The sequence below is a fragment of the Marmota monax genome, unplaced genomic scaffold (assembly GCF_021218885.2).
Source record: "Marmota monax isolate L192 unplaced genomic scaffold, Marmota_monax_Labrador192_F-V1.1 WCK01_AAM20220418_F8-fsc00134, whole genome shotgun sequence".
NCBI lineage: Eukaryota > Metazoa > Chordata > Mammalia > Rodentia > Sciuridae > Marmota > Marmota monax.
Window position 1 is genome coordinate 4,651,363 of NW_026692281.1, and position 24,925 is coordinate 4,676,287.

The 24,925-nt window shown below is 40.8% G+C and overlaps 2 protein-coding genes across 15 annotated transcripts in view; both read left to right on the plus strand.

The window, feature by feature from the left end:
• Arhgef9 (Cdc42 guanine nucleotide exchange factor 9) overlaps positions 1-24,925 on the plus strand; it is a 331,435-nt gene that overhangs the window by 205,815 nt on the left and 100,695 nt on the right. For 3 of the 14 annotated variants that reach the window (XM_058578288.1, XM_046440424.2, XM_058578303.1), the window contains exon 1: positions 6,930-7,140. The exons of 5 other annotated variants lie outside the window; for them this stretch is intronic. Coding sequence is in view for 2 of the 9 variants with exons in the window: in XM_046440419.2 (XP_046296375.1) it covers positions 7,143-7,151 (9 nt within the window). In the remaining 7 variants the exon portion in view is untranslated. Of the gene's footprint in view, positions 1-6,929; positions 7,152-9,741; positions 9,796-24,925 lie in introns of those variants that run through there. 6 more of the 14 variants (XM_046440423.2, XM_058578301.1, XM_058578296.1 and 3 more) reach the window with 4 other exon arrangements.
• LOC131424061 (uncharacterized) lies at positions 6,655-7,008 on the plus strand. The gene has a single exon (XM_058578309.1). It carries the CDS (start codon positions 6,741-6,743, stop codon positions 6,918-6,920), a length of 180 nt encoding a protein of 59 aa, XP_058434292.1. The 5' UTR covers positions 6,655-6,740; the 3' UTR covers positions 6,921-7,008.

A 24,925-nucleotide genomic window follows, 5' to 3' on the forward strand; every position in this document is an offset into this window, starting at 1 on the left:
AGGTTTCTCATGTATAATATAAAGACATACGTAATAGTATATGTCCTATAGGATTATTGTGAAATTTGAGAGAATTAATACATTAAAAGGGCTTAGAATACTTCATGTAAGCTGTTATTATCATTACTGTTTAACTAACTGCTTTTAGCACTATGAAATAGTGTGAATTTGGGAGTATATACATTCCAAACACTTTCATGGAGTGATTAGTTTCTCATCTGTGGCTGTGGCAGAAATGCTGATAACTTCTAGATCAAAGACATTGAATAAATTTCTGCCAACTGAGATTGTCCCAAAGATTAAATGGCTATCTTGATAGGATCCTCTCTATTGTTGTGGATGTTGGAACTGAGACTAGATAAACAAGATGTTGCAGAAGGGACTGAAGGATGGACTTGGGGTTGTGCTAGACTAAGAGATTCTCTGATTCCTTGAAACATGTCAATAAAAGAGCTATTCAAAATGTGAGGAACTCCTACTTTTTTAAAATTGTGAGTCGACTTGAATGGGAACCTAATTCAGAAAGCTACCCCCACACAGACAGAGCTAAGGTCAAAGTCCATGGCTGAAATTGTGAGTTCTCTCAAACGAACTTTTGAGACTCATGATACATAGGTTCCACTTCCCACTTTGTTAACAATTAGTGGTATCATTTTGGACAAATTACTTCCCTTCTCTGGGAATCTGGAACATAAAATTTATGTTTTCTGTGTGGTCTCATAAGGTCTTGACCTCTATAGGTGGAAGATGGGATTCTTTGAGTGGTGACAGAGGATGAAGAAGACATTCTTGCATTCAATAGGTGTTTATGAAGCATGTGCTAAATGCCAGGTGATGTGCTGGGCATAGGAGAGAAAGAAATGAATAAGACAGGCATAATATCTGTCCTTCTCTCTCCACATTCCAGTGAAAGATACAACAAATATGGTGTCTGAGAAGAATATCATCCAGAATATTTGGCAGGGGGTGCATCAGAGAAAGCCTTCTAGAGGAGTTAGCACCTGAGCTGAGGTTTGAAGTAAAGGGCTAGAGAAAGAGAACAACAGTTACCTAGGCTCCAAGGTAAGATAACCTAGTGGGTTGTCAGAATTACTGTACATTCTATGTAGCTAAAGAATAGAGAATGAGAGGGCATTGGCAAGATCTGAGAGGCCAAAGGATACCTTATGGGCAGGAGAGTGTATGTCATGTTATAGAATGTGCCTTAGGGATAGTGGAGAACCACTGAAGACATTTGAGCAGAAGAGTAATTCAAGACAGATTTCAGCTGCAGAAAATAATGCACTCTAGTTCTTTTCAGTAGAAAACATCTTAATACAGAAAATCAGGTGCTTACAAAATTGGTGGAAGGGACAGAGGGGCAAGTTTTAGGTTGGGCTTCCATAAATGACTCCCAGAACAATAGCAGAGTAGCATCTATCACTGCCACAAACAGGAAGGTAAGGGATCAAGGACTCTGGGAGCACTTTACCATATCTGTGACTTGGGAATCAGGACACTGCCACTGCCCTAACCATTGGGTAGAGGACTATCATATCTGTCAGATTCTCAAAGGAAAATAAAATCTCATTCTCTGGCACTCAAAATGCAGAGCTAGTTAAGATTTATGGTAACACAATCACAGAAAACCTCAGTACCTCCATTGTTGTGCTTGCTAACAGAAGTTTGAGAGATATGGTTTCTGCCTCACCAACTTCTTCCAAATATTGGGCATGTGTATGAGACTGGCAGAATTCTATCAAATTGAGAAAAGTGACTGCAAAGAAGTCTTGGAAATGCCAGTTTGTTGTAGTTTATGGGGTTTAGTTTTTTAGCAATACAGGAAATTAGGCTAGAAGGAGGATGACACAGATCTTTAGCAAACAAACCATAGTCCGATAAGAGCAGAACTGCTTTTGAGGTAAATAAATTGGTCAGGAAAGTAGAGGCTGAGTTGCAGAGGGAGAGCAGCACAAAAGACCAGGTAATTAATTGTAATAGACCAGAGATGATGAGGAACTAATTAAAGGAACTGGAAGCAGAGAGAGAGAGAGAGAGAGAGAGAGGGTGGAGGAGGGAGAGAAAGGGACAAATGAAAAGATAAAAGAGGAAGAGAATCAATGGGACTTGGGGACAAGTTGACTTTGGATGAGGTGATGGAGATACAGGGCTAAAATATCCTCTGGCTAGTTCACTATGTGACTATAATCCCCAAGAGAACTTTTGAAGAAGAAAACTTCTAGGGGTGGGAGAGAGAAAATGACTTCAATTTTGGACTTATAAAGTTTGAAATACTTGTGAGATATTCAGGAGAAGATATCCAGAAAACAGATTCATCTCTGTAGTCCAAAAGAAGTACCTGAGATTACTTAAGTAGAAAGAGAGTCTCTCTGCAAGCAAGGGCCTATGTGGATTTTTGTTACTGGTGTGCATTAATTTTATTTAAAGGAGGTACATCAGTATGTAAAAGCAGTGGTTGTTCAAGCCTTGGAAATAGATGAACCCAGTCAAGGCAAGTACAGAATGAGAAGAAAAGAGTCATGGCATTAGAAGAATCTTGATAAATCATGGCATTAATGACTGAATGAAGAAGAACCCAGACAAAAAGCCAAGACAATAAACCAGACAGATCCTTTAGATGGTGTCCCCAAGGCAAACAAACATTTCAGGAAAGAGGGAGGCATCAATGGAATCCAATGTGAGAGAACCCAGGAAAAATAAAGATGGACACGTGGCCATGAGATTTAGCAACAAGTTGTTTATATTCACAGAAGTTTCCAGGTTTCTATAGGATGACAGTATAAAGCCAGTTATCAAGCACGAATGGGTCAAAAGATATTAGAGAAATAGTGACAGGATAAGATTAAACTTGCAAAGACATGGAGAAAAATTCTACTTGCTTACATTATGGATAGCCAACACCTGTCTCAACATAATGTACAAGAGTGGCTTTCAGGCTGTTTTGAACATCACTTGCTATAACAAGTACATTTTACATCACAACTTAATAAATTTAACTGACCAAAAGCTCCATGAAACAATATTTACTGTAAATATATGGACATTTCATATACAAGGAATCATAGAAAAACTTTGTGGAACTGTCTTTTATATTTAGCATATTTTTAAAGTTTTTCTATGTTGTAGCATTGATCAATATTTCATTTATATGGCTGAATAATATTCCATTTTATTGGATATACTGCATTGGGTTATCCATCATACATCAGTTGACAGATTTGTGGGGGGGGGCGTTGGGGATCATACTCAGGGGCACTTTACCACTGAGCTATATCCCTAGCCTTTTCATTATTTATTTGTTTATTTTTGGGGACCAGGGATTGAACTCAGGAGCACTCAACTACTAAGCCACATTCCCAGCCCTATTTTGTATTTTATTTAGAGACAGGGTCTCACTGAGTTGCTTAGCACCTTGCTTTTTGCTGAGGCTGACTTTGAACTCATGATCCTCCTGTCTCAGCCTTCTGAGCTGCTGGGAGTACAGGGGTGCACCATCATGCCTGGCTCATCCCTAGCTTTTGATAAACTATTATTTTGAGACAGGGTCTTGCTAAGTTGCCCAGTCTGATTTCCAACTTGCAATCCTCCTGTCTCAACCTCCCAAGTTGCTGGGATTAGAGGTGTGTGCTACCACATGCAGTAGTTATGGGCATTTGAATTGTTTCCATCTTTTGGCTACTATGAATATTACTATTACTTTTTGGCCACTATGAACACATTCATGCGTGAGTTTTTTTGTGTGTATATTTTTACTTCTAATAAGTACATACCGAGGAGTAGAATTATTGGGTCAAATGGTAACTCTCTTTAATTTTGGAGGAAACATCACAGTGTTTCCAAAGTGGCTCCAACATTTTATATTTCCATTAGCTGTGTTTTGAGGATTTCAATTTCTCCACAGCCTCTGTGAGATTTGTTATTATCTGGCTGTTTGATTCTATCCATTCATTAGATCAAACTTCTAGATCCAAATGTAGATGTATAGAATACACAGAGGACAGGGACAAAAACATTTTAAATTGCAGTACCATTATACAGATTATAAAAATATATACTGTAAAGCCTACATTCTAGTGAATATCTAGTGTGGATATCTCATTACAAACAAGGCTGTAGTGAGTATCCTGTATTTGTATTTCCAGTATTTAATTCAAATTTCCCTGATGGCTAACTGGGTTGAATATCATTCATGTGCTTAATTGACCATGTCTTTGGATAATGTCTATCCAGATACTTTGATAATTTTTAAATTGAATTATATTTCTTTTTATGAGCTCTTTATATATTCTAGATAGAAGATACATTATTTGCAAATATTTTCCCCTATTTTTGAGTTCACCATTCACACTCATGATAGTCCTTTGAATCATAAAAGTTTGAATTTTGATAAAGTCCAAATTATCTGTTTTTTCCTTTGGTTGCTCTTGCTTTCATGTCATTTCTAAGAGAACAAATGGAAAGTCACAAATATTTACTCCCATTCTCCCTATTTTGTCAAGTCTATCCACAATATCATTGTCATTTCTAAATAATTAATAGTAATTCCTTTATATCACCAATTATTTGGTTTGTGTTATTTCCAGATTTTTATAAATTTCACAAATGTGTATCTGTATACAAGTTCCATTCCAATCAATTTTTTTTGTTTTCTTACTGTTTATGTGTAAAGAACTGGATTGTTGGTCATGCAGATTTTATAGTATATATTTTTATGATCTGAATCCCTGCATGGGAGTTTAAAATGTTTTTATTTTCTGTCCTTTGTGTATGCATCAATAGTCGAATCTAGTCACTTGATCTGATTCAGGGGTTTTTGTAGTTTTGGCAAGAATCATTCACAAGTGGTTCTATGAAACTTGTTAAGTGGGGACCTATTTAGAGTTTATTCTATCTTGTAGGGCCAGGGGCCATTTTGTTTATGACCTCAATTCATTCAGAATTTCCAATAATCCAGTTAAGATGGATTACTGTTTTAGCCTCAAAGATTTCTAGAGACTATCAAGTAATTCTCATTCCTCTTATAGTACTTAATTTGTTTTATCTCTGTCTAAAACAGTTTCTTACCCCTCACCATTATCTATTTATCGACTCATACGGATACAGCATGTAAGAGCAAGAAAAGCTCTGAGAGTTCTTCTGTATGAGGTAATCCATAACTCTTAGAGCCCATGAAACTGCAGAAATTGTGTATATTTTTTTTGAGATGAGGGTTCTGAGGTGTCACTGAATTCTCAGATATGAGTCTTCATGTGACAGAGACTTGGAGGCCCAGATACTGGAAAGGAGTTGTCCAAAAGTTACACAGCAAGCTTGAGGTAGAGCTTGAAGTAAATATGAAACCTTCCAGCCTCTAGTTTAGGACATTTCCCCTCTAGGGTTAGACACTAGGTCACTTTATGAGGAGATTATTACAAGTAGATTGTAAGTTATTTAAAATTTATATGTGGCAAATATTTAACCCTGAGCTGGCTTCCCGTTTGGATACTCAGCATGCTCAAAGAGTGCCAGTGAACCATTGTAGTGTGAAGAAACCATAATTAGGAAAGGGCCAGAGCATCTCTATATAAGAGAAAGCCAAATAGAGTTGGATTTTGAATAATTTGTTGTATGTCCATGTGGTTCTCCCTATAGCACTGGATTGTGAGCTTTTTATAGCTAATTGTAAGTTGCCTGTATATACTTTAGGCAGTGGCCAAATACCGTTTGCTTCCCCCTAGGCCCAGGGTCCAAAGTGGTTGCCAAGGTATTTGCATCCGCCCTACCTACCTATCCCAATTTTCCATTCCTATTCCCTCCTCCTCTTCTTTTACCCTGCCATTTCCCAACCTTTCTCCCTCTTCATCATAGCCCCAATTTCTTCTTCCTCCTTCCCACCTTCCTTTCTTTCTGTGGTCACCTCCTCCCTCCCTGCCCAAGCTCGCTCCCCTTCAGCCCCTTTGACCGGCTCCCTCCCTCTTTCCCAGTCTCTCCTTTACCTCTCAACATCCCCCTCAACCCACCCCCAACAAGCCTCCCCACCCCCATGCCAAAACTGACTGCCAGTGGCTCAGGGTTCTTTGGAATGGAGCAAGCCAGCTCAGGGAGTCTTGGGAACTCCGATTGGCTGCCACTGCTAGCATGCCAGCGCAAGTCCCGCCTCCAGGCAGCGTACGCGCTGCTGCAGCATCTGCTATTGGCGGGTGGGCCTGTCAGCCTCTCTGGCTGCGCCTCACGCAGGCGCCCGCAGTCTCTCGGTGAATAAAAAGGCAGCCTACGGGCTGAAGTGGGGGTGGGGAGAGGAGAGAAAGAGGGCCAGCGAGCAAGGGCTTGAAAGAGTGGCTGGCAGCCTGGAGCCCCGCGAAGAGAGCGAGCAAGGAAGGAAGCCAGCTTGGGAAAGCAAGCGAGTTAGAGAGAATAGGGGAGACTGAGACTGACCGCTAGCCAGGCAGGCGGACTGACGCACGCCCTGACAGACTCAGGCGCTGGAGAACCTCTGATAGGTTCCTCCCGCCTTTCCCTTTGAAAACCAGGATTTTGCTTTTTCCTTGGCGCCCGAGAGAGAATGCTGGACTCTGCCGTCTTCAGCGCAAGCTAAGATTTCTCAACTAGGGAAGGAATAGCAGCCCAATCCTGAGAAGGGGGAAACAAGCGCCCCTGTCCCCATCCCCCTCCCCTACCCCCCCCCCACCAAACTCGGGCGCCAAACCCGGCCCTTCCCTAACCATCCGACTTCCTCCTCTCCTTTCTAGCATGGTGGCTGTATGGACAGTCTGACAGAACAGAGACTGACATCTCCCAATCTGCCAGCCCCCCACCTGGAACACTACAGTGTTCTGCATTGCACCATGACCCTGGATGTGCAAACTGTAGTCGTTTTTGCTGTGATTGTAGTCCTCCTGCTTGTCAATGTCATACTCATGTTTTTCCTGGGAACGCGCTGAATGGAGTCCAGCCACCTGAGCTGTCGTGAACTCTCGCTTTGATTTCATCCCGAGAGCCACCGAGAAAAAAAAAAAAGAGAGAGAGAGAGCAAAAGAGAGAGAGAGAGAGTGAGCGAGCAAGAGAGAGAGAGACAGAGACAGGGAAAGAGAGGGAGAGAAAGAGCAATTCTTATTCAGGGGGGAAAACGTTTTGAGCTTCAACATGGCCTCGCTGTGATATGTATGACGTTGGTATATTATCTCTCCCTAAATCTTTTGTCATGTCTTGTCTTTTAAGTATGCCTGTGAGTGTAGTTGCTTATTGCTTGAGTGAAATTTTTTGATAAAGAAATGTTTTCTATTTTAAGTGTGCATGCGTGTGTGCATCCTCCATCTATGTGACGTTCATGGGGCAAGCTCTGCGTCCTTAACAGTGGCTTCGCTGTTTGTGGTGTCTTGTCAACTCATTTTCTTGAAAACTACCTTTAAACTCCATTGGGGAATTTTATTCAAAATTTGTCTCTTGCCATCTGGAGTGCATTTGGGTTTGTTTGAGGTGGGGGGAAGGGGGAAGGGGATTGTGGAAGAGCATGATGAATTTTTGGATCTTAGGAATGGCAGTTGTGCACTGGATATTTAGAAGGGAAAAATTGATGCAAGAAATGGATTTAGGGAAAATGATTCTTTAATCTATAATGAGAAGCAAGAATTTGGGAAGTGACGCGGTGGGGTTCCTTGAGCTGGCAGTTGGTGACTCTGTCCTTTGAATCTCAATATGCTGTCCAGGGTTCACAGTTTCCAATTTGGAAAGAAGCCACCTTTAAAGTATTTCTTAAAGCATTAAATATAAATTTCTTTGGAATCATGGAATGGGATATAAAAATGTTCTCTGATCTTTTGAATTGGCAAGAGAGGACTTTGATAAGACATGTTTGGGCTTCTTTCCCCAGAGATTGTACCCCTGGATTTGAGTTTGAGGATTTTTTCTGATTCTCATCCAAAAAACAAAATCCAGCTTTTTACCTACCTTGGGAATAATAGTATTGGATGTGTCTCCTTTGGGGTAACTTGCAATAATGTTCTTGAACTACATTCTAAATAGAACTTGATTGCTTTGATGACAAAGTAGTGGTGGTATTCTTTGGTTTGTTGCTTTAAGAGCACAGGTCTAATTGACACATTACCATAACTGAATGTATGTAATGTGCTAAATTGAGTTTTGAGCACTAAAAAGAGGTCTAGATGAAATGGGATGAGAGCTCAGGAAACATGAGCTGGGAGCTACATTCCAATTTGAGATATGTCTGCTTGTTTGTATCATATGATGGTGGTGGTTGCTGTTATTATTTTTATATTTCTGTTTCTGCTAAAAAAGCTCTTGGAAAAACTAGGAAAATTTTGTTTCTGATGCTAGTGTACACATTACTTTTTTTCTCCTTTGTTGATGTAGGCAGGTCTTCCTCATTCCATTGCTTACCTGACTTGAAATATTGCTATTTCTGGCTCATGTAGCAATGAATCAGGGTTCATACACATCCACACACATTCTCCCCCTACACTAATGTGGGTGGCTGCTCATGTATGATATGCAAATCTGCTGGTATTATGCTGTCAAGTTCCATGCCATTTTGTTGAATCTCTTTGGAACTGATTATAAAGGGAGAGGGGCTGTGAAGGGGTCCTTCTAATTGTTCTCACTACAGGACCCAGAGTTATTTAATGATGTCAGTCAAGATTTTGAGCCTCAAAGCACATTCTTATTGACTCAGTGTGGGTGAGAGGCTGAGTTGTGTTTTTATGTTTTTTTCTTCTTTTGTATCACGGTATAAACATGATCTGGGAGGTTTGCTGGCATTGATTATTATTGATTACTCTTTGGTCTCTTTGTGAAGACCCCTTGTGTGGAACCAAGAACTTGTTTCTTTGCAAAGAATCTAGTGAGTTGTTTATTTTTCAATCTGTTAGCTCCGAGAGATATTATTTAAAGTAAGATTCTGTCTTACCTGGTACTTTGTTTTTAGACAGTGTTGGAGAATGGGGAAAAGACTGGGCAGCTGCAGACTGGAATTTTCTTCATTCAGTGGCTATTTGACCTTGGGGAATTTTTTTCCTTCCTCAGTGGGTTTGGGATTCCCTGTAACATTGACATTTTGAAATGATTGGACTAGTTAATTGACTTCCAAGTTCTTGCTTTCTATAATTTGGGCACCCATAAGTACTTTCCAGTTCATCCCCCTTGACTGGAAAGTCAAGTGAAAAGGATACTGATATGTTAATTAAGAGATGATGGGAGGAGAGGCTGAATATTTTTACTAATATCTGGAGAATTTCACCTAAGGAATTTTTGTCCTTCCTATGTGGTAAGGAAATGGGGATTGCAACACTGACATTTTTTTGGACTTTTTATTTTCTCTAAAGGGAGAATGGATTTCTAAGACTAATCTTTGAACCTGGCTTATGACTAAGTAGTATCATGAAATGCCTTCCCCCCTGGGTGCTTAACAGACCCTTGGCAAAAACCCTTTTGGAATGTATGTGTCTGGGGTGGTAGCAGTATGTTTGTGGGAGTGTGTGTATGCCTTTCTCTGTGTTTGTGTGGGTGCACACTCCTGAGTGTGGATGGAGGGTGGTGGTGGTAGGAATGAGGAAAGACAGCACTGAGTTCCACAGTTCTGAATGGCCTCCTTGTGAGGATTTAAATGGGACTAGGATGGATGGGTGTCACCCATGCATCTTTCTTCCACCACCTAAAACCCCTCAGGCTATATGGGTAGCTTGAAAAACCCTTCCACCAGTAATTTAGCTATGGTAGTTCACACCTTTCAAATTCATTTTTCCGTAGGTAAATAAGGGATGGAGTTAGTCAAATGGCCGGTTTTCCTGGAACAGCCAAAAGGTAATTTGGGCAGTAGAGAACAAAAGGTGGCAAAGTGACTTTTTACTTGTGTGAATCCTGAAGGTTTGGCATTTCTCCTTCAGAAGTGTGAGGGCATGCAAAAAGAGAAAAGAGTGGGAGAATATGAGAAATGCAGTCCAGAGAAATGGAACCCTATGCATTTTGATCTGTCTTCTTTTTTCCTCCTCCTGCCTCCTCTCTTAGTCTTTCCTCTTTCCTCCACTACTTTTCTTCCCTTTTCTCCCTTCCCTAACACCACCCTTCCACTGGAAGAGGATGAGAAGTAAGAGGGCTTTTCCTCTTTGAATTGCCATGACATTTCCCCATAAATGTCTTTTCCCCCCTTTCCTCCTTTCTGATCCATTTGAGTAGAGGATAAGCTTTTGCTACTAGGAGGGGCAAAATCCCAGCTCAGGGATTTTGGTTCCCAGCTTCCCACCCAAGAATTAAAGAAAATGGCCTCTACTGGTATCCTAGCAACCCCTGTATCACAGTGCCCACTGAACTTCAGAGCCTGTCATTTAAAGGCCCAGGCCCCACAGTCTCCTTACAAGGGATATAGCCAAGTGGGGCTTGGAAAGGTGCTTTGGGGGAGGGAAGACAGAAAGAACAAAATCTTCATTGGCTGCAAATGCCTAGAAAACATGTTCACAACAGGCATACAGAGCCTAGCCTTGCCTAATCATGGGGACTGTTTATTGGAAGACTCATGGGTTCAAGTACCTCTATATAGTCACTACTCCATCCTTAAGTTTAGCTGATCCACTACGTAACTTTAGTGTAGAAGGTCTGCAGGTTCTGAAAAATATTTTTGACTTCAAAAATAACTTTTGACTTCAGCAAGGAGAGTAAAGTGATAGCTTTGTGGGAACAAACTGAGCACTTTTCTTTTGTTAAGAGTGCTTCTGTCAGAACCTGCAACATCTGCTTGTAGAGTTTACCCCGTTTTGTTTGAGGCTTGGGGAAACATGACTAGCCCAGCTGTAGTGTGCATTTGGGAGGGGGTGTTCTTTCTGTGATTCAATAGTTTCTGACTGGGGAAGTTGGACAAGTTGGAAGAGTCAGTTCGATTGTAAAGCCAGTGAGCAGGACTTGGAATCAGCTTCAGGAGCTGAGGGATTCCAACAGTCTTGTGGGTGAGGTGCTGTAGTGTTCTATGGTGAGGCCTAGATAGTACTTGACTGATCAGATGATGCACACTGGTAGTTGCAGGGATTATACCGAAGTATGTCCTCTTTAGTCTGCTATATCAACCTCTGATCTCATTTTTGGCTAACCAAGTACTTGCTTTTAGGTATGAGAATTGAGCCGTTTCTCCCAAAATAACTGCCTCTCCAGAAGACCTCATACAGGGATCTATCTCCAGTGCCTTTGCCCCAAGGAATGGTATGGAGGAGGTGAATCTTAGACTCTCTAGGCCTTATTTCTAACACTGCATCTTGTTCTAGGTGGAGTGTATCTCTGGCTTTCCAAGAATCTTTGATTAAAGCTTAGCTCTTCCAATATGTGCCCAGAATGTTTTCTTCTCTCCATAGGTGGATCTAGCTCTAGGTATTTAGTTCATTGTACTTTTCCCTGGCATCAAAGTACAAAATGGAAAAGGCCCTCAAGGAGAGTGTAGGCTTGGGAAACAGTCCAGTAATGGCTATATTAATAACCATTTTTCAGTGCATGGGCCTAATAAAGTTTACAAAATAACTCACATACTTTCTAATTTGACTATCACATAATTCTTGTGAAGTTGCAGGGATGATTGTTATTCTTTTTTACAGATGAGGAGAGAAAAGGCAAGAGAGATTGGTAGGATGAGAGAGGGTATTCCTTTCCAACAGAGAGGTGGGAGAGTTGGAGTCAGATCATTCCCAGCTTGTGTGAAACTGTAAGGGGTTAGGTGGGGAGGAAAGTGTGTGTGAGTCATGCCTGAAGTCATACTAGCTTCCTCAGCTTTACTTGCTTTCATTTTTAGTGCTTTTTGATATCTTTCATTTGTATAGTGTTTTTGCACAGAATTCTTTAGTCTATGAAATGCTACCTTTTTGTTTTGGATATATATCAAAGAGTTCCTTTTAGTCAGCCTTATGAAAAGACACTATTTGGGATCTTCAAGGTTAAAGCCAGTGTGAATTGCTGAACCCTAAAATACAGAATGTTTTGAAAGAACTGCCTTTTTTATGCAGTTGGCCTTCTTTTTGAAACACACATATTTTTCTTTATTTCTTTAAAAATGTGCTGCCCAGAACTGATCATGCTACTCCAAGTGCCACCTGGCTGGGATCAAGTACAAAGGGACTTTGATCTATCTGTGAAATGTCTAATAATGCATCCTTCTACTGGTTCTCAGTCCTCACTGTACATTTAGATCACTTGGGGAGATTTTAAATACCTATGCCAGATCCCTACTCTGAGAGTTTCTGACTTAATTGGAATGGGCTAGGTCTCAGGCAGCTTTTTTTTTTTTTTTAATTTAAAGCTTCCCAAGGTGATTCAAATATGCAGCCCAAGTTAAGAGACACTGCATTAGCCTTTGGAGCTTATAGTTTGAAACCATTTCCTATCTGGTCCAGTTCTCTATTCCCTTGTGCAGTTGGACTTTTGAACCAATTTAAATTTTTTGAACCATACTTATTAATGCACACTTTGGTTGGTTCATTATTCTAGCTTTTTATAACTTTAAATGTTTTTTCTCCATGCTGTGCAATAAATTAGCAGTTTCTTCTAACAGTATCAGTTAAGCTCTATTTTACTTGGTGTGTCATTGTTTTAGTTTTTGTGTTTTTTAAAAAATTTACTTCTTCATGACATATATAAGATTAGCAGTCTCTTCCAGCATTATATCATTTGAAAACTGAGTAAGTATCACTCAAGTTGTTGATTCAAAGTGGTATTTAATGTGATGAGGTTAATACTCTTCTGGCATCTCACCAGGGCCCCCTCTTGGAGTTGATTTTTGTTTGTACATGGTCAACCAGTGCAGACTCCATAAGGCTGTGCTGTCATCTCTCCTACCAATATGTTAATGAGGATTTGTTTTATACTTATAGACATCATGATATTCTGGGTACATAGGTGTTATTTCTGATGGTTCCTTCAGAAAAAGGAGTATAAGTTACTTGGCATCTTACTCTTGATAAATCCAGTAGCAGTCTCCAGAGCTCCCTGTTTTCTTTCAATGCCTACAAACTAGATGTTTCATAAATGGATCCAATAACACAACTGTAGTTTCTGTGTATCTCTTTCCTTTCCCCTATTTGGAAAACAGATCATCATGGATGTAACTTTAAAACAGAATGTATTTTGTCCTCTAAGAATCCAGGAAACAGCACATGTTTTCTTTGTTGCTTGGCTGAATTGTTTCCATTAACCTAGTGGATTTCTGCCCTGGATGAACATTGGAGTCACCTGGGGAGTTAACAAGACTAACAACATTTCATAGAATCTCTGGGAGAGATCTGATTGAATTAGTCATGGTGGGGCCCTGGCATCAATATTTTTCTAAAACCTCCCTGAGGTGATGGGAATGTTCTGCCAGGGATGAATGAAAGAGACTGCTATGGAATGGTTCAAAGGAAATATTAGCTCAGTCTGACTCTAACTTACCACACATGGGCATAGGTAAGCTTTGCAGATGGTGAAATTTTATTCCAGGATTTGTGATGGCTTTGATGAGTTCCAGAGGTTTGTGGTCACTCTGAAAAGAATTTAGCCTATGGAGTGGGTAGTCTGGTGCCTATTTGTATTTAAAATACAGTTTGCTCTCTGTATCTACAGGTTTTGCTGCATCAACAGATAGAAAATATTTGCGAAAAACAAAAATAATAATACAATAAAACCTATGCAACATAACAACTTTGCATAGCATTTACATTGTAGTAGATATTATAAATAATCTAGTAGAAGTATACAGGAGATGGGGCTGGAGGTATACCTCAGTGATAAAGTATTTGCCTAGCATGCGAGGCTTTGTGCTTAACCTCCAGTACTGATATAAAAATGAAAGATAAAAAGAGTACACAGGAGGAAGTACTTAGGTTATATGCCAATACTACACCATTTTGCAAAGGGTTTTGAACATCCTCCAATTTTGGTATTCAAATGCATCCTGGAACCAAGCCCCTACAGATACCTGGGGACAACTATAAACAGCTATCAGATTGTTTGAACCCTTCAGGAAAAAAATTCCTTCACATTTTTGTAATGATGCAAAGATTCTGCTAATTTGCTGGGTGACCTCAGATAAAAATACTTCTCCCTTCTGAAATTTGTTTTTCCTAATCTATAAAATAAGAATAGGTGGGTTAGATCCCTTTAAAGATTTGATCAGCTCTAATGTGTGCTAATTTTGTGAATAATATTAATGATCAAAATGATTGTGGAAATTATTCAAAACCAATGTGCAATCCAGCAATTCCTTTTAGCAGGTTTAGAATCACAGTGTGGTTATGGGGGCAATAGATTTGCATTCTTAATTGTATTTGGCTTACGTTTCTTTTATAACAGGTGAAATATATGTTGTATTCTTTAAACAAACACTGACTGTGAATCAGGGAAGGGAGCCATATAGTGAGTTGAGTAGTGAGAGTATACCAGTTTGGGATTTAGCTTCTTGAAGATATCTGCCTTATGAATAATTGAGAATTATTATAGAATCATTTATAGAATCAGTATCATAGGTCTGGGAAAGCATAGGAGATAAGGGACTTGCTCCTTTGACATCCCAGAGTCATTTCCTGTGATATTTTAAGAATTAATTAACTTAGTTAATACTGCCTCCTCTATAAATAGTAGTGAGCATTTTGACAATATTTCCTAGTTATTTTGTTGGCTCCTTCCTCAAACCTAAAAGTTTATGAAAGTGAGGCCAAGGGAGAATAAGTGACTTTCTCAAAGCTATAAAGTATGAAGTGATAGTGTCTGACCTAGAACCCAGGACTCTTGTCACCACATCCTTTAGTGCATCCAATGTAGCCTGCATTTTGGATCCTGTGGTCAGGATGCAGTCATGGCTTGTTGAGACTGAAAGGGGTTCCACTGACAGAACAATACTCAGGGGAAAGCTTTGAAGAAAGTATCAAAGAAGGCAACCAGGAGGAAGAAGAAAGGTGAAGAGAAAGATGTCTGAATTCAGCTCTTTCTTGCCCTTATTATTCTTCTGTGCTAGTTGCAGGTCCATGACGGGGATTGGACATTTGCGCTTCAAACACCAGGGTGAATATTTGGTAGCAGAGAAGAGGGAAAGTTGTTCTTGTGTGGTAGAATGATGGCATATAGAAGGCAGATCTACAATAGGAGAAAGAGCACTAGAAAAGGCCTCAGGAGCTCTAGGATCAAGCACTTGCTGTTAGATCTTGATCAAGGTCCTTCCCACCTGGATCTCACTTTCCATGTCACTAAAATGCAGAGTGTTTTTAACAGAAGAATCATGTTCTTAGATGAATGTTTAGCCAGAAACTTCTACACAAACAGGAGAAAGCAGAGTGGGTCAGCTTGAAACAGGCCTGGGGTGGAGGTAGAGGCAGTGTCTCAAGGTCCCTGTCAATGCAGACTTTAGTCACTAGGGGAATTGAAGTTAGGAGAGAGGGGAAGGCTCTGCCCGGCTCATCCAAACTGGGAAAGGGGACATCCATGGTTGGGCTATTGAGTAGAATTGGGACATTCATTTAAGTGGCCAGGCTTCCCAGAGAATCACTTAGGGAAGAGATTAATGTACCTGCAAGGTCTACAGCACCTTGCCTAGACTCCCCCCTGCCTTTTTTAAGTGATAAAACAAAACCACAGAAGGGAAAAAAAGTCCAAGGTTTCAGTGATGGATCTGATCTTGACTTTTCATGTCAGGTCGTTGCCCACTGTAAGTTGCTACCTTCCTTATAGTGTTCTGGTTCTGTGCTGTCATGGCTGGATCAGAGACATTAATATTCTTTCAAGTTTGATTGGAGAAAGTGAACTGAGAAGAGGCTGGGAGAATTAAGAGCAGAGAACAAGAGCATTATGTAACTTTCTGGAGGGAAGCAGGCCTGGCCTGTCAGCAGTCCTTGGGGTGCCAGGCAGTGGGATGGGGGTGGGGAGAACAGAGAGTCTCCTGAAGGCCACATTAGCTCTCCTGAAGGCAGGGAGCTGTGGATTCAGCCCTGTGCTGAGTAACCATCTACCCTCAGGGCCCAGAGGAGGCCAGCACTGTGCATCCGTAGCCAGCTCTGGGAATGGCTCTGGCAGCTGATTTCTCCGCCTGCCCGCCTTCATTAGAGGAGGGGATACCATGCACCTCCGTGCCCAAGCTGACTGCAGGAAGGATGTGCTAAGAACCCACCCTCCACCCCCTCAGAGTGTGGTGCCTAAAGGCAGCAGCTACTTTTAGCTGAACCTCCCACAGCCTCTCTTCCACCCACTCTCTTCCTTCCTCCTTTCTCTGTGAACTATGTTGGCTGGCAAGAGGGCTGGGCAGTGGGTGCCTTGGCATTGGGACAGATGCACAGGAGGAGCCAGGTGTCTAGTTCTAGGAGGGGTTCTATCAGGGTGGCAGAGCTCAGACAAAAGCAAAATGATGAGAGTGCTTTATGCATAGGGCCCAAAGGGAGTGGGGGATTTATTTCCTTTGTACCTTGCAAACAACCAAGGTGTTTTTCATACAAATCCAGACTGACCTGCACAGGAGAATTCAGGATTTATTGGACAGAACTTCCATATACCCTCTACTTGGATTTAGAAGAAAGCAACTGAGTCTAATGAATACTTACTTGATTTTTAACTCTTTCTCTGGAACATTGTCTTAAACTTTTCAGTGTTTTACACATTGACTCACTTGATCTTCTCTTTGATCCTGCAAAATGGATAGGGCACAAAGTATCTCCATTTCACAGATTAAAAACAAAATGAGGCTCTAAGACTCATATTTTCCAGCCTGGTCTTCTTGCTTCAAGCTCTGGAAGTCATAGTACTACTTTAAGTCATTGCCTGCTTCATTGTCTACAGAAGGGATGCTAGAACTGCTAGATCTGATCCTCTCAGAGAGGACAATGATTTACCCAAGAAATACAGTAGTGGTAGTGCTCAAGCTAATACATGCCTGATAAGGATTAGGTTCCTGGACCTGTGAGATGCACAAGTCACACTGGTCTTTTAGGGGTGATTTGGGAAATCTGTATGGTGTGATGGAAAACAGGGTCACTGAACTAGGAGTTTATATCATTTTTAGTTCTGTGACCTTGAGTGAATTAGCCTTTCTGAATTGATTTTCTTTTCTGTAAATTGGGTCCAGTAATCTCTGAGAACTCTCTGAGGCAGAAATCTGTGAGTGACTGTCACAGGAAGAGATCTGACATTCAGTAGGCCCTCCATTAAATAAAGAGTAACATCTGCAAATATTAAGCTGTGCACTAGCTAACCTTGAACAAATCTTATTGTCTTTGTGCCTCAGTTATCACCAACATAGCACAGATTTAACTTCTTTCTCTTGAAAGAAGGGGGACCCTATGACCTGGCCCATGCTTTAGGTACTGGGCCAAAAGCTTGGATTTTAAAAATAATAACCTTTCTTTTATTTACCCCCAACTCCATTCCCATGGACTCACACACATGTTGCTATGAATAGCAAACTAGCTTTGTCCCTGTCTCCTGCAAAGCTAAAAGAAGAGCTTGAAAGAAAGCCAAAATTAATTGTGTTTTTATTTAGCGCATTCTTAAGCCAGAACAACCTAGGCACTTGGCAATTAAAAACCAGTTCTTGGCCCCCAAATCCTTGGCTAGGATTTGTAATGAGCATTACTGGGTTTTCATGATATAATTAAGTGTTGTTTTAGAAATCACAGGCTTTTGACTAATGACCTACATAGAACAAATTGACACCGTTCACCTTTATATGCATCATTTTGTTTGGAACCTCTTCACTTCTCTTGGGGTAGGGCAAGAAAATAAAATTATTGTATAGTTTTCTTGACACATTAGTCTTTTTTCCATGATCATACGAGATGGGCAAGGCCAAGACTGTTCTCATTTTATGACTAGGAAATTGACTCTTAGAAAATAGCTTTGATTGACTCAGATTAGTGGTTCTGCTTAAAAGACAGTTGTGTGCTAGGAAGAGCATAACATATGGCGTTAGCAATTACCACCAGTCCACCAATACGAGGTAGCTTTGAGCAAGTAGTTCATTCTAAAGATGCCTTCTGCACTTTGCTTCTATCTAGGTCTATTTTTTTTTAACAAAAATCAGTCAAGACAGCAGAAAGAACTAGGCAGATGCCATTAGATGATGGCATAGGTTACATTGAACCATTAATGGGAATTTTGGATACATCTTTTAGATCTACTATAAGTGTAACTGAATATATTTTCCTCAGGAATGTATGAGAAGCTTACAGTTCTAAATTCTGTAGCCCTTTGTGCTCTGCTTTGTTTGCATGTTTTCTTTTTGCAAATTTTCTGGTCTTATTCTTACAGAGTATGCCTTGAACTTAAAAGCTGGTTCCTTACCCTCACTAGTTCCCACATTCATTCCAAAATATGAGGGAGAATGATTTGGATAAACCAAATGTTATTTTGCCTGGCTTTGGTGAATATTGTATGTCCTGAGGTTATCTATTTATTCTTTTTAATCCAGATGGCTTAGGCCAGTGGAAAAATGAGTGTTGAATGTCTCGAGGGGCCTGAGTTGGGATGAGACATCTTCAGGTGTTAATCCCCATGTACATGTCTGCATTTTGACACTTTGTGGTGGTGGTTAGGGAAATCAGAGTTAACTTATTATTCTTAAGCTGATAAGGAACTAGACGAGGAAAGAACCCATACATTGAGCTCACCACCTCAGTACTACTGGGAAAATTGTGGTAAGGAGAGGTAGGGATTCGCCTAAAGTCTCAGATTGACCCAGGGGTCTTTAAGGAAAGCTGTTAGAAACAAATTGTTGGGGAGGAAAATTGGTTTAGTTTTATTGTCTATTCATTCCCTTTACCTACACCCACACTATAAGTCACATGTACATAGAACATACTCAGACACATGTGGAGTGTATTTGGAACACATAAGGTATACATAAATGGGCCATGTTTTCATGTCGACACTCAAAGCACATATATTCAGTGTAAGTATGGTGCACACACATACTTGACCATTCTTAACACAATGACGGTGCACACCCATGGAAACACATGAGGCATTCCTGTTCATATTGTATGTATGAACATACATAGTTGCCTATAGGACACAAGTATATACCCATGTACACATATGTCATAGATACATATTTAGATATACTCTTACTCTCCAGGACATGCACTCCTATCCCTGAGAGAAATGCTCCTAAGGGTATACTTGGACAAACAGTACCACATGAGACACACTCACATGCCCTGGACACTCCTATGCAAAACATTTCCTACCCCTAAGGTCAACCAGCTGTACCTTTCTTCTCAGTAGTCACAGGCCCCAGCTGGTTGGCCTCCATCAGTTTGCTCTGGACCTTTTTCCTGAAATCTGGCTTGAGATGTCAGTGAGCTCAGTATAAAATGGATGCTAATAACAGCATGTGTCATAGCAGTTCCAGAAGGTAAGCAGAACTCAGATCTGAGGCCTCAGATGAGTTAACAGGCAAATGTAGAAAGATGAAGAAAGCAAATTGGCATTGATCAATGTAGAAAGATTAAGTCTGCTCCTTCATCCCCATGTCCACTTAGAAAACATTATGGAGTAATATGATTTTGAAGCAGTGCCCTAGAAAACCAAAAGTAACTAAATATCAAAGTTCTTTTTTCTTGAGAATAAAATACCAACTTGGACCACAGCATCAGTACCTAAATTATGGGTGAGAGGATATGAGGAGAGGTGGTATAATGCATCAAGCAAGACCTGTTGGGCAGTGGCCCAGCCTCTCCTGGGTCAGTAGTAGGCTGACAGACCAGCCACATCCTTAATGACCACAACCCAGCCCCTAGGCACAGCAACTTGTGCCATCTGGCCCCACTAATGAGGGCTTGCTATTTTTAGAGTTCCTCATGCTAGAAACCAGGTCATGGTGTCCTGGGGAAGCCTTTTTGGCCCTTGGTACCAAAAGCTACTGCTTGATGGGGTGGGGGGGCCCTAGAATGAGTCTGGATAAAGGGTAGAAAGCAGTGAGATAGAGTATGCCAGGGCTGCTCTTGATTAGCATCCTCAGAAACTCAGATTACTGTTAACTGTGACAGCCTCATTACCATTTCTGAATTTTGGAACTAAAGTCAAGAAACATGAGTTCCAGTTACTACTCTGCTTCTTAGGTTGTGGCTCAGTCAGGTTCCCCTTTTCTGTCTGGATCTTATTTGGTCAACTGGTAAACCATCAGTATTATTCTCAGATGATATCAAGTATCAAACATGTTGAGAAAATGCTTTGCAGTGTTTGTTCTCTCCCGATGAAGCTGTATCTCCCCTATCCCAAATCTGGTTTTAATGCCCATCACCAGTCAGACCTGGCCATAATCAAAGTAGTCATAGGAAGAAAAAGCCAAAAATTGGGCCAAGGGAAGGCATGCTTGTGGCAACATGTTGATTCAGTCATGCAGAGTTCAACCTCACCCATACAGATGCTTTTCAATGCTAGTTCAGACCTAGGAAAGAAAACAGGCTTGCAGCATTTAGGTGGTTATTTACTTCTTCAGGACCCCTAGGTAGTGAAGGAAAGGGAGACATTAGGGATAGATACTTCTTCCTAAACTTGGAAAAGCAAAAGCCAGGCTGCCTGTACCTGCAACCTGGAAGCAGTCTAGGGTGCCACGTCTGGCCCTGGGAAAGTAACTTATTCTTTTTTTGTTTTCTTGAGTGTTCATACTCATGGTCATTTCATCTGCTTTGTTGAGGGGAACAGGGTCAGGAACTAAATGATTCATCTCAGAATCCCCACCCCTGCCCCCGCTGCCCCAGACCCTGTGAGCAAAATTCTCCTGAACTTAAGTTTTCTGCTCTGAAAATAGGCTCAATCATAATGTCTTAAGGGATTTTGAATTACAAGAATACATTGTGACAAAGGTTGTGTAAAGTGCCTTATAAAATATTGAGCATGTGTTGCTGATGTTTAAGTTGTTAAGATTTCATCCAGTTTGTGATTATAGGTAGTTTGGAGGTAATTGAGGAGCTTATTTTCAATTTGTTTCTTCACTGTTTCCACGTCATTTTTAAAAACCATTATTGGGTCCATTTTACAGATGTATACTGGGGTGGAGAGAGGGGACAAATGAGTCTGATGACACAGGATTAGGTAATGATGGATTTAGGATCAGAAGCCATGCCTTTGAACTCCCAACTGGACGTACTCTCTCTCATGCCTCATGCTGCTAAATAATGATTTCCAGGACTAAAGGAAATAGCAGCCTAAGTAAATATTATGTAAAAGCTTAGATTTTTATCTGACATAGTAACAACTAGAGGGAGTTGTGTCGGAGTACTGGCCTTCCCCAGCATTGCCCTTGTTTGCCCACTGGCACACTGATTGACCCTTCCTTCCTCCCACAGCAGCTCACGTCCCACTTGTCTCTTGCATGAAGGAAGCAGTGAAGCGTTGGAGATGTTAAGCTGTTGTGAGAGGGAATTGTGTTGCCTGTTTAAGCCTCTTCGGGAGAATCCCTGGAGGCGTTTGATCCACCTTGGCCACCCCCATCTTCTTACTCACAGCTACCTGGTGCCGAAGCCCTTTGTGGCTGACCTGCTTGAGGGGTAGGCCATGAGGGATCTGAGGAAATGTTTGAGGGCCCTGGTTTTTTTTTTTTTTTTTTTTTTTGAGGATTTTGCCAACTCTTGAGGATTAAGGTTGTGGAAATCCAAGAACCAAAGCTGAGAAGAGTCTTTAGAGACCATTTGAGCTGACTCTCACCTGGCTTCAATGTGGACCAAAAAACCCAGCTGGACTTAACTTTTTCTCCCTTACTGTGCTTTTCCTTTATGAATCAAAGACTCTTGAGATGGGCCAGATTTCCTAGAGTCTTTATAGCTTGCTTATTTATGCCATTCTAAGCCTAAGAGAGGGGAGGGGAGATGCATTGGGACAGAGTTGTAAGAAGGAGAGATGGAAGAATCTGTGGAGGTCAGGCTTTGGATGCCAGACTTCATCTCTTATGCTGCCAATGCATTAGTCTTCTATCTTCCATCGATTGAATGGCAGGGTCTAACCCAATATATTGCTATTTTCACTCATGCTATTAAAAACTGCAGAATGCCTACAGTATTGGCCCTTCTAAGAGACTGGACAAGTAAGGGAGGGGGTGCTAGAATACAAAAGGGTAGAGGCACTTTCTTTTCAAGTTTTGAGAGCCTAGAGATCTGGGTTTTATTCTGGCCTCTGCTTCTGGGATAGCTAAGTGACATCCTTTTTCTAGGTCTCAGTTTTCACATCGTTAAAATGGAGCTCATCCTTACTCTTCTTATTTCAGAATTGCTTGGAGAATCCACTGAACTCAAAAGTGTGAAGGTGTCTTGGAAACTATAATATGCTGAACAGATGGAAAAGGTGCTGCTTAATGTTTCAGTAGAGGTTAATTTTGAGTACCTTGTACTCAATGGCCTGAACTAGGTAGAGGACGCAATGTTTTTCCTTCCAGTCATGAAACCCAAAGGTCATCTCAGTACCTAAGTTCTATTCTGGGTAGGTTTAGCCCATGGCAAAAATGTAAAAAAAAAAAAAAAAAGTTGTTTTTGTCTTTTGACTTTTTTTTCCTCACACCATTGCTCTCCTGACTCTTTTTCCTATGTTCCCCTTCTGACAAGAACTTCTTTCAGAAGCATGGCAGCATCAAAAAGTCAAAGGTGACCTTAACTTTTTATTTAGAACAATTAATTAGTTTATTCATAGAGGAGCAATCTGTTCAAGTTCATATAGCAAGTCAGTAATCATGCCAAACCTGTAGTCCATTCTTCCCATCCCATTTTTTTCTACTAGCATTTGCATTTTAGTTTGAATTTGAATTTGAGATTACTAAGCAAAGGTATCTGGTGATAAGGAGATTCTGGAAGTGTCTTTATTCAACCTGAGGTGTTCTTACTCCTTAATCCTCAGAAGGGTTCCACATGTTTGGAACTCAGAGGAGGGAGAGGCAAGTACTCTATGTAGTACTGAAGGATAATGTCTATAGAGCTCTGGGAGGAAAGAGCACCAAAAATATCCCAGAGGAAAATATTAGAAATTCTTATATATTAAATTGTTAATCTCATTGTTTTAAAAATTCTGCTCCATGGTCCTGGGGATCAAGCCCAGGGCCTCACATATATTTGGCTAGGTAGGCAAGTTCTGTACTACTGAGCTACATCCCCAGCCCCTTTTTTAAAATTTATTTATTTATTTATTTATTTATTTAAAACTATGGGGCTGGGCCTGGGGCTCAGAGGAATAGCGCTCACCTAGCATGTATGAGGCCCTGGGTTCGATCCTCAGCACCACATAAAAAATATAATAAAAAAGACAGCAGAATGCATTATAATTCTTATTACACATATAGAGCACAATTTTTCATATCTCTGGTTGTATATAAAGTATGTTGACACCAATTCATGTCTTCATTCATGTACTTTGGATAATGATGTCTATCACATTCCACCATCCTTGCTAATCCCCTGCCCCCTCCCTTTCCCTCCCACCCCTCTTCCCTGAGACAGGGTCTGACTAAGATGCCCTGACTGGTTTTGAACTTGTGATCCTCTTGCCTCAGTCTCTCAAGTACCTGAGATTATAGGTGTGCAAACCCTGCCTATCTGTTCTTGTGTGTGTGTATGTGTGTGTGTTTTAAGAATTTTATTGTGTATACTTGAAGTATACAGCAAGCTGTTAAGGGATACATATGGATATACTAAAATCATTAGTAGTTTAGTAAAGCAGGTTAACATCTGTCACAGAACATTATTACTTTTTTTAATGAAATGAGCAACTAAATGTTTGTTTTGTCTTTAACAATAGAGGTATACAGATGGGTGTGGCAGTATACACCTGTAATCCCAGCAGCTGGGGAGGCTGAGGCACGGGGATCTTGGATTTCAAAGTCAGCCTAAGCAACTTAGTGAGGTGCTAAGCAACTTAGCGAGACCCTGTCTCAGAATAAAATATAAAAAGGGCTGGGGATGTAGCTCAGTGGTTAAGTGTGTCTGAGTTCAGTCCCTGACTTAAAAAAAAATGTAGAGATATACAGTTCAAAAACAATCATTAGCCATCCTTCTAAAAGAGTGTAGGCTTGGTTTCTAATATTAACTTTCCTGATAATTAATTGAAGCCTCAGTTTTCTTCTCTGTTAAATGGAAGACTGAACTAGTTGTGATAGCTTTGGGGAGTCTCCAATCCTGATCACCTCTTTAGTATAAGAACCTACTGCCTTTTAAGGTCTTGAGCCCCAGACAGAGTCAAGAAGAGTAGATTCAAGTCCTGGCATCTTACTGATTTTTTTCCCCTCAATCAGCTGCCCTGGGTCCCCTCCCTTCTCCACCCCCACATCCTCTACCTAGCCCAGACAGGCAGACGCTTCCTTACATAAGCTTGGCTGACCTACTTGAAGTTCTTTAGTTACAAGCACAACCACTTTTCCTGCAGACATAGACTTAGTGCCATCCCTCCAGAGCCCTGAGGGTGGGTCTGATTTTGCTTCTCTTGTGTCCTCTCAGGAAGCCTCTGTTTAGATATTGTATTGCTCTAAGTCTTTAACAACAAGGTCCTAGGGAAAGTCAGATCAGTCAATTTACGACCCTGGGCTTGACCCAATGGTTGGTTGCTGAATGCCCTTGCCATCCGCTCATCTATTGTTTACCAAATGTCTGCTGGAAATCCAGGACCTATGCTAGACTTTGTTAGCAGAAACATGGCCACTCCTGAGTACAAAAGGCCCCTGACAGGGACTAGAGGCAGTGTTAGATTATTTGGCCTTAGCTGTATGTCTTTTCTCTCACCAGAGCCAAAAGGCAGAAGTAAATCAATGAAAAGAAATTCTCTTCCACCTTCCAATGGGAGGTTTAAATGAAGATTTCCTCTTTATGCTGTAATGACTCCCTAGGAGACACTTACATTCTCTTTGGAAATGCATGCCAAGGCCCCAGCTTTTGCAAGCCTGTGTCCTGAGTGGGGATACTCAGTAGATTTTAAAAAGGTAGTTTAAATTAATTGAAATATATTTATTTTGTCTATATTATCTAGATAT

What these genes read in the sequence shown, in the direction of transcription:
- LOC131424061 (XM_058578309.1), top strand. Translation starts at nt 6,741, where the DNA reads ATGGACAGTCTGACAGAACAGAGACTGACATCTCCCAATCTGCCAGCC.